At 57.5% G+C, this 14,293-nt stretch overlaps 5 protein-coding genes across 5 annotated transcripts; 3 read left to right on the top strand and 2 right to left on the bottom strand.

Moving 5' to 3' along the window:
* Positions 1 to 1,224: 1,224 nt before the first annotated feature.
* PHYSODRAFT_491648 (hypothetical protein) lies at positions 1,225 to 1,488 on the bottom strand (the record flags this gene model as incomplete). Its single annotated transcript, XM_009525836.1, has 1 exon — positions 1,225 to 1,488. The coding sequence occupies one exon, from the start codon at positions 1,486 to 1,488 to the stop codon at positions 1,225 to 1,227; it is 264 nt and encodes an 87-aa protein (XP_009524131.1).
* Positions 1,489 to 2,381: 893 nt separating this feature from the next.
* PHYSODRAFT_421267 (hypothetical protein) lies at positions 2,382 to 2,732 on the top strand (the record flags this gene model as incomplete). The annotated part of the gene is made up of 1 exon (XM_009525835.1): positions 2,382 to 2,732. A coding segment is annotated over one exon (351 nt), but the record flags the coding sequence as incomplete, so codon positions are not given.
* A 2,727-nt stretch (positions 2,733 to 5,459) lies between these two features.
* Positions 5,460 to 8,043, top strand: PHYSODRAFT_256685 (hypothetical protein; the record flags this gene model as incomplete). The annotated part of the gene is made up of 5 exons (XM_009525834.1): positions 5,460 to 5,462; positions 5,514 to 6,130; positions 6,199 to 7,285; positions 7,516 to 7,660; positions 7,709 to 8,043. 5 exons carry the CDS (start codon positions 5,460 to 5,462, stop codon positions 8,041 to 8,043), a joined length of 2,187 nt encoding a protein of 728 aa, XP_009524129.1.
* Positions 8,044 to 10,775: 2,732 nt separating this feature from the next.
* PHYSODRAFT_364168 (hypothetical protein) lies at positions 10,776 to 11,159 on the top strand (the record flags this gene model as incomplete). The annotated part of the gene is made up of 1 exon (XM_009525833.1): positions 10,776 to 11,159. A coding segment is annotated over one exon (384 nt), but the record flags the coding sequence as incomplete, so codon positions are not given.
* A 311-nt stretch (positions 11,160 to 11,470) lies between these two features.
* PHYSODRAFT_329361 (hypothetical protein) lies at positions 11,471 to 13,545 on the bottom strand (the record flags this gene model as incomplete). Its single annotated transcript, XM_009525832.1, has 5 exons — positions 11,471 to 11,612; positions 12,339 to 12,792; positions 12,894 to 13,055; positions 13,091 to 13,124; positions 13,216 to 13,545. The coding sequence occupies 5 exons, from the start codon at positions 13,543 to 13,545 to the stop codon at positions 11,471 to 11,473; spliced, it is 1,122 nt and encodes a 373-aa protein (XP_009524127.1).
* Between the last annotated feature and the right edge of the window lie 748 nt (positions 13,546 to 14,293).

The raw sequence follows: 14,293 nt of genomic DNA, 5'->3' as shown, positions 1-14,293 counted from the left end.
CAACACGATCAGCGTCCATCATTGCGAGCCAGACAGTGACAAAACGACATCGAGTTTTCGAGTAGTGTGCGATCTACATGCAGTTAACGCTTCGCTGTCGACTCCAGACAGTGAAAGGTCGACTGTTCCAGATTCGCAGAGTGTTGTGCGTCCCGCTATCAATACGATCAGCTTTCACACGTGTACTCCGCAGTGTGACAGTTTTGCATCACGCTATCGTGCAAGACAGCATGATGGGGACTCTCAGAAGGTGAATACGACCATGATGTCTTCAGCTCTCTCGCCTGTTGAATTTTCGGGGGAGGAGATGGCTGATGCTTCCGCTGGTCATCTCGCCATACATGATCTTTCCGATGGTCATCTCCACATCCCTGTTCAAGATGCAGAGATCGTCACATCGGTCGTGCAAATGCAACACGCAAGTTCGCTAGGATGGACTTCGAATCTCAAACAAGAGTTCATCAAAGCCTACCGCACTGATCCCTGTGTTGTGTGGGCCGACAGTAATCTCGTGTAGATTACACCAACGTTGTGATATTTTGAATATTTGAAAGTCTGAGCGTCAAATTAACTCGCGCGAGTTATTGTGAATCAATAAATTCAGATTAACTCGCGCGAGTTATTGTGAATCAAGAAATTCAGATTAACTTGCGCGAGTTATTGTGAATCAAGGAATTCAGATTAACTCGTGCCAGTTATTGTGAATCAAGGGGTTTAAGCTGCGCCACCTACACGTTAGCGCTGGTCATCGCCGCGGTCAACATTTTGTATGGTTGCCGTGCTTTGGAATACTGTACCGGTAACAGTTCTGGCAATGAGACAGAACAACAGATCAGGCTTGGGAACTGACAATCTGGCTACCGGTACCGGTGCGATGCTTGAGAAAGTACAGTTAGAAAGTGTAGGTTGCTAGTGACCGGAAAAGTGGTTGTTGACGATCACTTTCCAGCTGTTATGGTTGTTCGCGTCTTTTTTAGGTTACCATTGTCCCAAAGAAGGTTGTTTGTGGTCTAAAGTTGGTACACTGGCGACCCGGACTCGTGTTTCCGCCGCAAGCTGACCAATCAGCATGCCTCTTAGCGATAGCGGGTCACCGATAAAATGATCCTTATACAGTAATACCGGCACCAGTTGCTGCTATCAGGGTGGATAACGTCGACCACGGCAGACGTGGAATGAAGAACCGGCAAGGCCACATGAAACAGAAGATCAGGGTACTTGTAATCACTGATGTGCGCACCCAATCAAAAAGCTGTTCTCGATGCTGTCGGTCGTTGAGCGCAGCGGTATGCTCTCGAGCAATACGCAGAGTAGCAATGGAGGCCGCGAGGTTAGTATCAGTACAAACACACAGTGCGTCGTGGTGACACGTTCGCTGTAGTCCCGCAGGTGGATCAACCGCTCGACCGAGTAAGCTCCGTTAGATTCGACCTGGTGCTCGTTCCAGACACGTGTGAGGGTCTTCCAGTAGCATCCGAGTGTCTCCATCATGTTCGTTGGGGTTTCCGCGACTTCGAAAGTGGGGCTGCTGCATCACAGCGCGCTAATTAAAAACTGTGTTGACTCAATATAGCTGATCAGAACCAAAACCGTCAGTCTGGTGCCAGTCTGATCGAAGTCAATAGTTCATCACGGAGCTACCGCTGACAGACTGCGATTCGTGGCCGTGAGTTGTAAAGATAGCAGAAACAGGATTGAGGGTTCCGCATGACTCACATGTCAACAGTCCTATCATCTGACTCACGTTCAGCGCTATCGACGCTGGTGTCCTTGGCTGTGTCTGTTGTTCATCGAAGCGATACGATATATATTGTGCCTTTCACGTATTTTGGCGGGTGAGCTGTTAATTCAGGCGGAATTAGAGTCATAAAGGGCGATTAACGCTTATGTAGTGCTAATTCTGCCTAAGATTGTGAGCGCTTTCCCTTACACCCGCGATCAGCATTTGAGAGCCAATCGACGAGCAGAATGGCATGAATTGCAGTGAGGGTTGTTGGCACCAAACATTCTCTGCCAGTCTGTCAAAAAAAGTGTAGTACCACCCAAAACATGGACAGGACCACCCATACAAAAAGGTGCGACCACCAATCTTAAAGTGTACGACCACCAGGAGAACTGGTATGATCACCGAAATAGATATTTAACTTCAACGTGCTGAGCTGCAGCGCCTATAATTGAAACCTATGCTTATTTAGCCATTCTCAGTTCAAAAGTGAAGTAGAAGGAAGATTAATAGAGGCGACAACGCCTCCACCGACAATTCCGATGACCGGCTACAGCTGGATGAGTGGGATTTCGGTCTGGACGACGACGCAGAGCCAAGTCAGAGAGTGCCATGGAATCAGAAATGGCGTTCAACGGAGCCGGACACACTGGCGGTGTTCCGCGACGAGCTACCGACGCATGCAGTAGATAAAAGCAATCAAGTCAACTGTACTATCAACCATTTAAGTGATCGTGACTACAGTCTACATCGGCGGGATCATCCGATGCGGTCTCAATTGGTACCGTGTCGCTCGAAGCGCTGCAAGGCAGAACAAAAACGTGTGCATGGTGACAGCGCAGGACGTCCACCTCCCTGTCCGTGTCGATACAAGTTCAAGCTCTGCCTCGCTTCAAGTACACGCGAGGTGTTTCAGCAATACAACCACGTGATGAACATAAACGACCCTCCAACCCCTGTGGAGCGCAAGTTGACCAAGCAAATGAAGGACTATATTGTAGAGTGTTTGGGGTCTGGAGAAAAAACTACGGCGGCAAGGCTCTACACACTTATTGGCATGCTCGTAGATGATGGGGAAATAGCAGGTCCGGCCCCAAAAAAGAGCCAAGTTACCGACTTTGTGAAGAATTGGCGGCGCAAAACCCCCAAGAACAGCATGGCACCATATGTGATGGCCACCTCTACGACCAACACAATTTGGAGCAGCTACCGGACACCGAAATGGTGATTCTGTGCGATTCTCAGCAGGCCTCCGCACCCAGGGAAACTGGTGTGGTCTCCCAGCTTGGCGATGGCTCCAAATCGTATCCGCTAAGAGTCGGAATGACCTGTCTACGCCTCATTAAAGAGTACATCGCTGTTCAAATTCGTGGCGACTGCACGACGATCTTTCACATCGACAGACGGACAGTATGGCCATCAACGGCTACGTGGTTTTCGCGTTCGGATATTCGGATCGGGCTGGCCACTTTTCCCCCATTGTGTACTTTTGCACATCGCAAAAACGTGCAATTGATATCGGGTGGTGTATCCGGTTTGTATAGCGCGTGTGTTTGGAAGTGTGTGACGTCCGATTCGATCCTGGCTTTGTCATGATGGATGCGGACAAAGCTCAGTTCAACACTTGTATCACGGAATTACCGCACACAGCTGTGCTCATGTGCTGGCTTCACGTGACGCAAAATGTATGGAAACATGCTATAGAGAAACGTGTGAGTGCCGAAGACACTAGGTCTGTATTTGCGGACTTGTATGACATGCACGTCGCAAATGAGGAAGACTTTCCTGTAGTCAAAGAGCGCGTTCTCACGAAATGGAGGGGATACGAACGTGGATCAGCTGTTTGCAAACTTACTGACCGTGTAAAAAAATGTAGACAAACTCGCATCGCTTTTCCCGTTGGCAAGCTTTCTACACACCTAGTGGCTACGCCGCAATGAATAACCCTTTGGAGTAATATCACAGAACCATGAAGTTGCAGTGTCCCCCTGGGGAGGCAACCCCTAGCGAGCTACTCAAGAATTTGAATGGCGCTCGACTCGCCTCTCTCAACAGTGACGCCACATTCTCCACTGCGGCCACCGCATCCGAACGTTTGATGGCTATGTACCGACTCATGCACAGACGGGGATGCCTTTCGGTGTATCGGATCCCACCTGTTGGAACTGTTGCCGCTGATCTTTACAGGGTGAAACAGAAGCCGCTACGTCTAACAGCTGTGGAGAAAAAGTTGGTAGCGAACTCTATCCGATCTGTGAACTCACGGCGGATGCAAACGGAAAATATGCCGTCTGGTGGCTGGATTGTAGACACACGAAGCAAGTCTTGCTCATGCGCCTATAGTCGGAAGCACGCGCTGTGCTGCCATGTTGTTGCATCTTGTGTTCGCGCCGGAGTATCCTGTCCGGGTGTGAGTATGCATACCCGCCAACTCGTTCGCCCAAACTACACTGACGATGATTCCTCTGTCGCATCTTCGGATACGTCAGATAGACCACCATCTGATGATGACCTTGTGGATTCGGTGCAAAGGACCAGTCAAAACTTACCGTCTGATGGTGACCTTGTGGATTCTGCGCAAAGAACCAGTCAAAATCCACTGATGAGCAGAGAACCAGCTATCCCTAGTGCAACCCCAGCAAGCCCAACAGAGAGCATTGCCTCCACAGTCAGTTTTGCTTCGACCTTGCTTCTCGACGACGAAGGCGAAGTCCCGCCGACACAGCTGATGTGTAGTGCCCCGCGAAGAAGTGGGCACACCGGGCGCCGGAGGAAGAAGGCGCCGAGATGGATGTCGGCGGACGCGAGTGATGAACCTCGACGCGGCTGATGAACGCGACGCGGATTGATGGGCGCGACGCAGGGCCGAGCTCGACGGAACGTCGGCGTGGGTGATGGTCCGTGAGACACGGTGCAGTGCGACGCGTAATCATCCGACGGACCGACCAGCGCGCCCGTTTCCCCCAAAGTCATCAACCCTAAACCCCGTCGAGAAAACCCGTCGAGGAACCCCGTCGAGCCCAAGTCGTGATTACGTTACGCGAATCAGGTTGAAGAGCGGCAGTGCAAGCACGACAGACACAGGGATATGCGTAGGGTGGTAGGCTTAGCAAGCAGTAGTAGGGAGTTGCCAGTAGCAAGGACATAGGATAGGGTAAGGACTCAGTCCCGAAATTTCTCTGAGCCACTCAGACCTCTCCCCCTCCGGAAGATCGCCAGGTTCTTGAAAACCACCAAGCGTCGGCAAGCAGAGCCGCAAGGAACACGCGGCCCCCCGTCGCTCGCCGGCTCGGGCACTCACCCCCCCCCCCCTCAAACCCCGTGCTGGAAACGAAGGCACGTAAAACGTATACCGGTTAGGAGGCGCTCGATAACGCGCAGCCTAGGCGAAGGACCGCACGGCCTGATAACCGCTGTGCACAAGACGCCGCGTCGGCGCGATAACGCCACGCAACAAGCCCCAGGAAACGCCGGCCCGATAACGCCGCACGCCCGACGGGATCTCCGAGGAAACGCCGGCCCGATAAGTCCGCACGCCCAAGGAACAACCGACGCCCTAAGACAAGGAACAAGCGTCCACTCAACCCCCCAACTCTGAAGCTTGCGAAGACTTGGGCTCTATATTCGAAGATACGCTACTCAAGATCCGGGAAATTGCCCGTCGCGACCGCAGATTGGACGCGTCGGGTTTGTGCGAGGACGAACTCCGCGATTTCTGCGAGGCCGCTACTCCACAATGGTGCCGCGACCCGGGAGTACTACTTCGAATGACGGGCTAACGATCTAAGAGGCATCGAAGGCAGGTGCGCAGTCGGCTGGAAGGTCGCCGACCGCAAGAGAGCACAGTGAGAGACCTGTCCCGTCGTGGAGCTCTGAGGGAACCTTCACGACAGGCCACGTGGCCAGCGAAGGCCAGGAGGGCTACGAAGAACAGTTTGCCGTTCCCGATGCGGCTCCCGACGAGGGAGCCGCGAAGGGCCACGACGCAAGTCGCGGTCCTACCGGTCGGAAGCCTGCAAAGGCCGACGACCAACAACAACCCACCGCCAAGGCAGCCACGAAGCGCAAGTCGCCCAAGAGGAAGAAGAAGAAGCTGCGCGCGCCGGACTCGGCGGAGGAGTCGCTGTCCAAGCCGCAAGGCAAGGACACGGGACGTCAGAACACCGTCGTGGAGGTACGGTACGTCGTGGCGCGCACGGAGCTCTTCTGTCTGCTAGAGCAAGACCCAATCTTGGTCTTCCTCAAGCCCATGCTGATGAGCAACTTCACAGGCTCCTTCGTGGCGCCGGACTTCGATAGTCTCACCAGCGTCGCCCACGCCGCGCCGACTCTCTTCCAGATGCTGCGTGACTCGGGGTTCGTGTTGGGAGCTTTCGAGATGGAGAGGCTGTGCGACTGGGACCTCAAGTCTTAGTTGCGCGCGATTCGCGTCGTGCAGGAGCCCTTGACGATTCTCGCCGGATCCGTCAAACAAGACGCAACGAGTTCCTCGGCGGGCCAAGACACGCCGAGTTCCTCGACGGGCTCAGCCCAGACTTCGACGACCACGCCCTCGCCTCCACCTCGATACCAATCGAGCGTGGACTTCAACAGCAGCTCGAGTCGCGCAAGCGCAAGTCTCCGGAGAAGCTCTGCGCGCCGGATTCAGCGGATGAACCGCCGGTCAAGGCGAGAGGCGACGACACGGGGAGTCAGTTCACCGCGGCGGAGATGAGGTATATGCTTGCTGGAGTGGAGCTGATCCGGCTGTTGGAGCACGATCCGATCCTGCGTTTCATCAAGCCCAACGCGATCAAGTTCACGGGCTCCTTCCGGATGCCGGACTTTGACAGGCTCACGAACGTCACGCGAGCCGCGTGGACACTCTTCGAGATGTTGCACGAATCAGGCTTCAGCTTGGGCATCACCGAGAGGACGGGAGTGTATGACTGGGACCTCGAGTTGTGGACACGTACGATCCGCGGCGTCTTGAGACCGTTGACGGTCCTGGTCGGATCCACCCAACGCAAGGTGACTCCGCCTGGGACGGGCCCAATCTCGACGCAGAAGATAACTTCGTCCCAGTCTGAGTCGAGCGTGCATTTCACGTCGAGGTCCAAACCCCGACGCGACGTAGATGACGAACCCGCCGACTTGTTGGACGTGGACTTCGGGATGCCGAAAACCACGGCCGCGATCTCAACCACGACTTCGCCGGAACTGGACGAGGTTTCCATCCATCTGAGCGAGCCGCCGCGCGCTACGCCCCGTGAGGTCGCGCCAGTGCGTATCACGGTTCTGCCGGATCTGAAAGAAGCAATTCCTAAGGCGCTGGAAGAGGCGAGCACGCAGTCTACGACAACTCAGGCGTCGAATATCCATGTCGCTGCAGTTCATGTAGAGCCAAGAAACTCGACGCGAAAAAACTCGACGCAGAAAATGTCGACGCGGGACGCGTCGAAGGAGATGCACCAGCAAGCACTTGGTAATCACGCCGTGATGTCCGTCGGCGAGCGCTCTACAACACGTCCCCAGCCGCGTCTCGGCTCGGGCAGCGACTTCGACGATCGGATGAACCTTGAGGTCGATGCACTCAGACATCGGGCGATGATTGCAACCACTACGACGTGCTCCGTCACATCGGCCGCACCTCCGCGACTTCGACGGCCGCATACCTGCGGGTGACCAACATCACGGACGAGACAATAACGCTCGACGCAGGCATGACAGTGGGCTGGTGGACACCCTCCGATGTGTTTCCGCCTGCGCCCCGCTTCGTAATGGCGACTAATCGACATTACCAAGATTGGCAGAACCTGGCGTATGAAGTGACCTGGGACGATGACGAAACCTGGCGGGATGACGAACTCGTCTGGCCCATGTATGGATGGCCGACGGACGAGGATCTGGAATTCGACGCGCGTCAGGGTGAGCAAGAGGAGGAAGATCGCACGGGCAGTGAGCCGAGATTGTACCCAGTTGTTGTCGCAAACTCACTGCCAGCAGGGCGGACGTGTGCGTCTGAAGCGGCGGCGTCGCCGGACGACAAGTCACCGAAGTACGGCCCCTCGACGCGGTTGCGCGAGATGACGACGGAAATAACCGTCGTGAGGACGACGTGCGTACGGTCGGACCAAGGGTTGCGGAGAGGCGACTATGCGGGACGCCCAGATGAAGCGCCTGGAACTGAACAACAGGTCGAGGATTCGTTGGGCGAGGTGGTGCAAGGCGTGCAATTCTATGGGAGCTCGCGGCAATGGGGCGAGATGCGTGAGACGGAGGGAATGCGACACCGTGCGACAGCCGGGCGAAGGGTCGCTCTTGAGACGAATGGAATGTGACACCGTGCGACAGCCGAGCGAAGGGGCGCTGAGACGCCACGACCTGAGACTGGCCGAATGCGACACTGGGAGACGATCAGATGCGAAGTCTCAAAAGTGCGACAGTATGCGACCTGCGGATAAAGGTGGATGATTGCATCGTTGGAGTCATTCTGCCGTCGAAAGCGTGAAGAACAAGTCGAATACGACCTTCGACGTTGTCAACGAGGAGCCTGACGATTGCTGGACTGGACAACCAGCGCAGGCAGCGGAGGAAGGACTTCGCATCGTTAACCTCGAGATATTATCCGGCCTCAAGAGGCATGAAGGCCGAGGCGACGTATGCGATGCGTCGAGGGAAGTGGCGCGATCCACCGTCGACAAGACCGGATGCCATGGCGTGCCGCCCGAAGGGTTGCTGATCGAGGTACCAGGTGCCACTCGACGGATGCACAGTGGAGTCGAAGAACCTGCCGCCCGTAAGACGGTGGACGAGGGGTCTGTAGGTATATTGACTTCATACCCGGGATGCACTACAAACCCCGTGTTGTTAAGACACACGTCGAGGCAGGGCCGTGGGGCCCGATGCGCTGACTGGACGCGTACTCAGGTAGGCGACGCGGCGGAAACCTCATCGCAGATCTGGTACGCGAAGGCACAGCACCGCCAAGAGGTCACCGGGGAACCGGATCCTGGGGAACGCGATCATCGCCCCGCGACGGTTGGTTGCGCTGACGCGATGCACAGAACGATGGACGGTGCCGACTCGGCGAAGATTCAGGTGGAGGTCATCCAGCCTACTGCAGTGCAGAACGCGTCGAGCCCAGGCGCGTCGAGGATGCCAGAAGTTCCACGTTGCACAACGAACAGTCGCGCTGACGCGAGACGCGGGACAAGGGACGGTGACGCCAACACAGCAAGGGCGCAGGTGGTTGGCATACAGCCAGCGGATCGCTCGCGAGAAGATATCCGACCACGGACGTTAGATTCAGAAACCGAGTCGCCTGCGAATCTCGTCGCGGAGATTGCGACGCGAAAAAACTCGACGTGGAAAATCTCGACGCGAAACGCGACGCGAAAAATCGCGACGAGGAAAACTGCGACGAGGAAAACTGCGACGAGGACCACCCTGTCGCAAACGTGCCGGAATTAGGCCCGCCGACGCCGGATAATATGGATTTGGGGCGCGGGACCGCACACGTCCTCGCGGTGACGATGCGCTCGGCTTCTGCGCGCACAACGAACCCCAGAGACAGAGCTCCAGATGTCCTACAAGAGCTGGCTGCTCAGAACCCATCGAGCTTGGCCAAGACCCCTTCCAGAGCGGCTAAATGTGCAGAGAGTCATGGTCCGGGGCATTTTACGGGGCGCGGCGCGCTAAACGAAGACGCGTCTTGCGTCGGATCTGGTGGTGCGTTCAAGTTTTTGGGCGACGTATGGGTCGCGACAGGAAACACGTTACGCGACGACACCAAGTCAAAGCACCAGGGTTACGCGTTCGACAGCGCCGCCGACTCGCGCAGGTGAACGCGCTAGAAGTCGACCAAGATGTAGACGTCCCAGATCGGACTCGGGGCAACGTCGCGATGACGGACACGGCTGAAGTCAATTTGCCAATACGATATCGCGACAGTCCCGGTTACCCCCACAGGCTTAAGCGCATGCCCGACGCACTGGTCGGTCGCGAGCTGCGAGGTCACGAAGGCAATGCGGCAGGAAACTCGTCGCGGACCCGGTACGCAGAGATGCTGCACCACCGAGAGGAAGTCGTCGGGAAACCAGATGCCACGAAACGCGGTCAATGTCGCGCGACGGGCAGTCACGCCGAAGCGAGACGCGGGGCGATGGGCAGTGGCCTCGACGTGGCTAGGGCGCAGGTGGCCGGCATCGAGCCTGCTGCAACGAGGAACGTGTCGAGCCCGATCAGGAGGCCTGTTGAAGTGTCGAAATACGTGGAGGGTCCAACGTCAGTACAGCTCTCAGCGTGCGACGACGCGATAAACAGAAACCCACCTTGCGTCGAGGCTGATTGGGAATTCGAGGTTGCGAGGAACGTGTCGGACGCCACGATTGGCTCGTCGCGCGACGGAACAGAGTCGACGCGCCGAGGGATATGCATCCTTCAGAACCGCCGACTCGCGCAGGTGAACGTGCTGGTAGTCGACCAAGCCGGGGACGACGCCGATCGGACCCAGAGCTACGTCGCGGCGATGAACAGGGCTAGAGTGAATTTGTCGATGTGGTATTGCTGGGATCGCGGCGGAATAGGATCTGCCCGCGGGTCAGAGCTCGTGCTCGACGCTGTATCGCGAGGCGCCACGTTGGTGAGCCCGTACGCCGTACGTCTTGAGACGGGCGGCACGCCTTGTCAGTTTTCGGTCAAGGACGTTTCCAAGTTGAGGCCTGCCCGCGCTATCAACAATGGGGCGACCCCGTCGAACGAGCCCGCCGACTGCCGCGACGAGATACCGCTAGAAGTGAGCCGGGACACTAGCGCTGTGAAGAGCGACGGCGTTGCGTACTCAAAGGTCAGGGACAAGCACACCAAGACGGTTCGCGTCGTGGTGGACTTGGTGCCCTCGTTTCGGCTCGCGCGCGACCGAGATCCACGGTGTGCGTCAAGGGCGATAATCGCCGTCGGAAAACTGCCGCGCCAGTGCGCCGAGCCTAAGCGACGGATGCTACAGATCGGACCGCGTGCGCAGATGCAGTGCGTCAGGTTGTGCGCCAAACCGAAGGACAGTCAGAACGAGTCGCGTCGCGAGACGAGTAGCTCGCTTCACCAACTGTATTTCGACGTCCGCACCTCCAAGCAAAACCCCGTTGGAGAGTTTCCGTCACACACCGCGACGTGTTTGGCCGTGTCAACGAACGGGCCGTTTGACTCTACCGATACGTGTTTACCGGAGCGCAGCCCGACACTCGCTCCGGACGAGGATGCTTCCGAAGGGGAGAAAACCTTGGAGCTGCATGCTGACCGAGCTTCCCGACATGGATGCGCGCACCGCGAGTCCGACGTGACCTGGAGAGGCTGTACTGACGAACTAGATGCCAACTGCGGAAAGTGGCGACGCGATTTCTCACGTCACCGAATCGGCCGTTATTGTCGTGGGGCGATCTATTCGTGCGACGACGAGGGGCGGCTGAACCGATCCCTGGTGGGTGAGCGCCTTCAGTGGCGCGGTGAAAGTTGGCAGGGTGGCTGCCGACAGGTGGATAGGTGGAAATCCTCGACTTTGGGTATGGCCGGAGCGAGGGGTTGGATGAGGGAAGTGTGGAGGACCAGCCTGTTGCTGAAGATGGGACGGCGGAGGGCCGTCTCATATAAGATGTGAAGAAGTGGAAAGAAACGAAGGCAAAGAACAAGAACCACGTGTTGGAGTTACGGCTACAACGACTACGAGCAACGACAACGTGGTGCACTAGGACCCCCTCAATGGGGTCCATGTCAGTAAACGCGACGAGGGACGTCGCCGACGGCGACGCTTGGTCTGAAGCCGGCATGTGCACCGGGGTTCCGTACGCTGTGTGGAGTAGCGGCCTCGCAGAAATCGCGGAGTTCGTCCTCGCACAAACCCGACGCGTCCAATCTGCGGTCGCGACGGGCAATTTCCCGGATCTTGAGTAGCGTATCTTCGAATATAGAGCCCAAGTCTTCGCAAGCTTCAGAGTTGGGGGGTTGAGTGGACGCTTGTTCCTTGTCTTAGGGCGTCGGTTGTTCCTTGGGCGTGCGGACTTATCGGGCCGGCGTTTCCTCGGAGATCCCGTCGGGCGTGCGGCGTTATCGGGCCGGCGTTTCCTGGGGCTTGTTGCGTGGCGTTATCGCGCCGACGCGGGGTCTTGTGCACAGCGGTTATCAGGCCGTGCGGTCCTTCGCCTAGGCTGCGCGTTATCGAGCGCCTCCTAACCGGTATACGTTTTACGTGCCTTCGTTTCCAGCACGGGGTTTGAGGGGGGGTGAGTGCCCGAGCCGGCGAGCGACGGGGGGCCGCGTGTTCCTTGCGGCTCTGCTTGCCGACGCTTGGTGGTTTTCAAGAACCTGGCGATCTTCCGGAGGGGGAGAGGTCTGAGTGGCTCAGAGAAATTTCGGGACTGAGTCCTTACCCTATCCTATGTCCTTGCTACTGGCAACTCCCTACTACTGCTTGCTAAGCCTACCACCCTACGCCTATCAGTGCGTCTGTCGTGCTTGCACTGCCGCTCTTCAACCTGATTCGCGTAACGTAATCACGACTTGGGCTCGACGGGGTTCCTCGACGGGTTTTCTCGACGGGTTTTCTCGACGGGGTTTAGGGTTGACGGTTGTGGTGTAGTACCCCGCGAAGAAGTGGGCACGCCGGGCGCCGGAGGAAGAAGGCGCCGAGATGGATGTCGGCGGACGCGAGTGATGGACCTCGACGCGGCTGATGAACGCGATGCGGATTGATGGGCGCGACGCAGGGCCGAGCTCGACGGAAAGTCGGCGTGGGTGATGGTCCGTGAGACACGGTGCCAGAATCCAGTGCGACGCGTAATCATCCGACGGACCGACCAGCGCGCCCGTTTCCCCCAAACCCGTCAACCCTAAACCCCGTGCCACGCACGCGCACTCCCCAGGTGGGTGTGTCGTTGCAGTACCTGCCCCGCTCTGTGGCCGCATCTCCATTCGTTGCATTTTTGTCGTCGCCGTCCGCTTCGTCGCCTTTCGAGCATCATGGCTCGCGCTGAGGGCATCTACGTAGAGGAGGGCGGGCCCGACACGGGCAACCTCGAGACTGCTGGCATCGTCGTCTATGCAAGCAGAGCACATCGGTCTCGCCTCCCTGACCCGTCCGATCAGCTCGCGGAAGCCCAAGCTGCCTCTCCCTGGTCCAATCGCGACTCGGCGCTACCGTGGCGGAATGTGATCAAGCGCAGCAATCCTTCGTAGCTGTGGAGCAGCAACGCGGCGTAGCTTTCGCCGAGCGCGACCGCGCGCGTCAAGCCCTGGCGGCGTCGAGCAAGCGCGCGACGCTGGAAGCGTCGTGAGAGACCAAGTGCGTCAAGCTTCGACTCTCCAAAGAGGAGTGCAACACTGCCGACGCGCTACCCTTGTTGAGCATCTCACCCTTGTCCGTAATGCGCTCACGCAGAGCCGTGCGGAAGCCGAGTCAGCGCAGCGTTTAGCGGGCCGCTCTAAGTAGACCTTCGGCACAATAACGCGCTCCTTGTGACCCACACCGATGAACTCCGGCGGGGCGCGACGCGTATCGGCGACTTGGAGGAATCGGCGAGTTTCAGGCCACGTCTCTCGCGGCGCGGCTGGAAATACGTCGCGTGTAGGGGTAGCGGCGAGAGCCCGCGAACGCCCAAGTCCACTGTCCCAGCGCTCACGTAATCGAGCTGGAAGACGAGCGTGACGTGGCCATCCAGGACCGCGACGAGCATGTCGCGGTTTGAGAACGGGTGCTTCAGGAAGCGCGTCGAGGTTGGTAGATGGCGTAGCACGTGCGCAATGGATTTCAAGAACGTCTTGCCGGTGTCGTCACGTCCGTACGGGCACATCGACACCTACGACCTGATTCGTCGACTTGAAGCCTCCGTTGCGGTGGAGATGGCCGACACGACCGCTTCGGACAGCGCAGCCGTCCAAGGCTCGCAGTCGCGTCACATTCGGCTGCTGCTGCCGATCGAGCGCGTCAAGTCACAGCGCGGTTCAAGTCCGACGCCTCGGACAGCGACGCAAGAGAATGTAGCGGCCATGGAGAATGTAGCGACCGCGGCGGAGCGTACGGTGTCCCAGTACTCGGAACCCCAAGAGAATGTAGCGACCGCGGCGGAGCGTACGGTGTCCCAGTACTCGGAACCCCAAGAGAATGTAGCGGCGGCGGTGCGACCGTCGCAGGGAACGGAACCCCGGCAGCACGCAGCAACGGTGCCCCGGCAGCACGCAGCAACGGTGCCCCGGCAGCACGCAGCAACAGTGGCCCGGCAGCAGGCAGCAACAGTGGCGTCTGGAACCCAAGCCGCGCCTACTCGGCGCTCATCGCGAACCAGAAAGCCGACTAAGCGTGCGATCCAGTCGCGACAGCAATACCAGAAGCGCAGAAGACGTTAGGTCTAGATGGTAGGTATCTCTTTAAACTTAGCTTCTATCGCCTTGTATTAATCAATTCATTAAGTTTTCATTGCCTGCAGAGTCTCATTCAAACATCCTTCACAATGCCTCCGGCCTGAAGTGGGTGGTCTACGTTCTCTCGAGCGACGGTTGCAGTAAGCAGGAGATTGCTCTCACTGCTGAGGGCAACACTGC

This window comes from Phytophthora sojae, assembly GCF_000149755.1.
Source record: "Phytophthora sojae unplaced genomic scaffold PHYSOscaffold_3, whole genome shotgun sequence".
NCBI classification, from domain to species: Eukaryota; Oomycota; class Peronosporomycetes; order Peronosporales; family Peronosporaceae; genus Phytophthora; species Phytophthora sojae.
The sequence above is the reverse complement of the archived record's forward strand: the minus strand, read 5'-3'. Positions and strand labels throughout refer to the sequence as shown.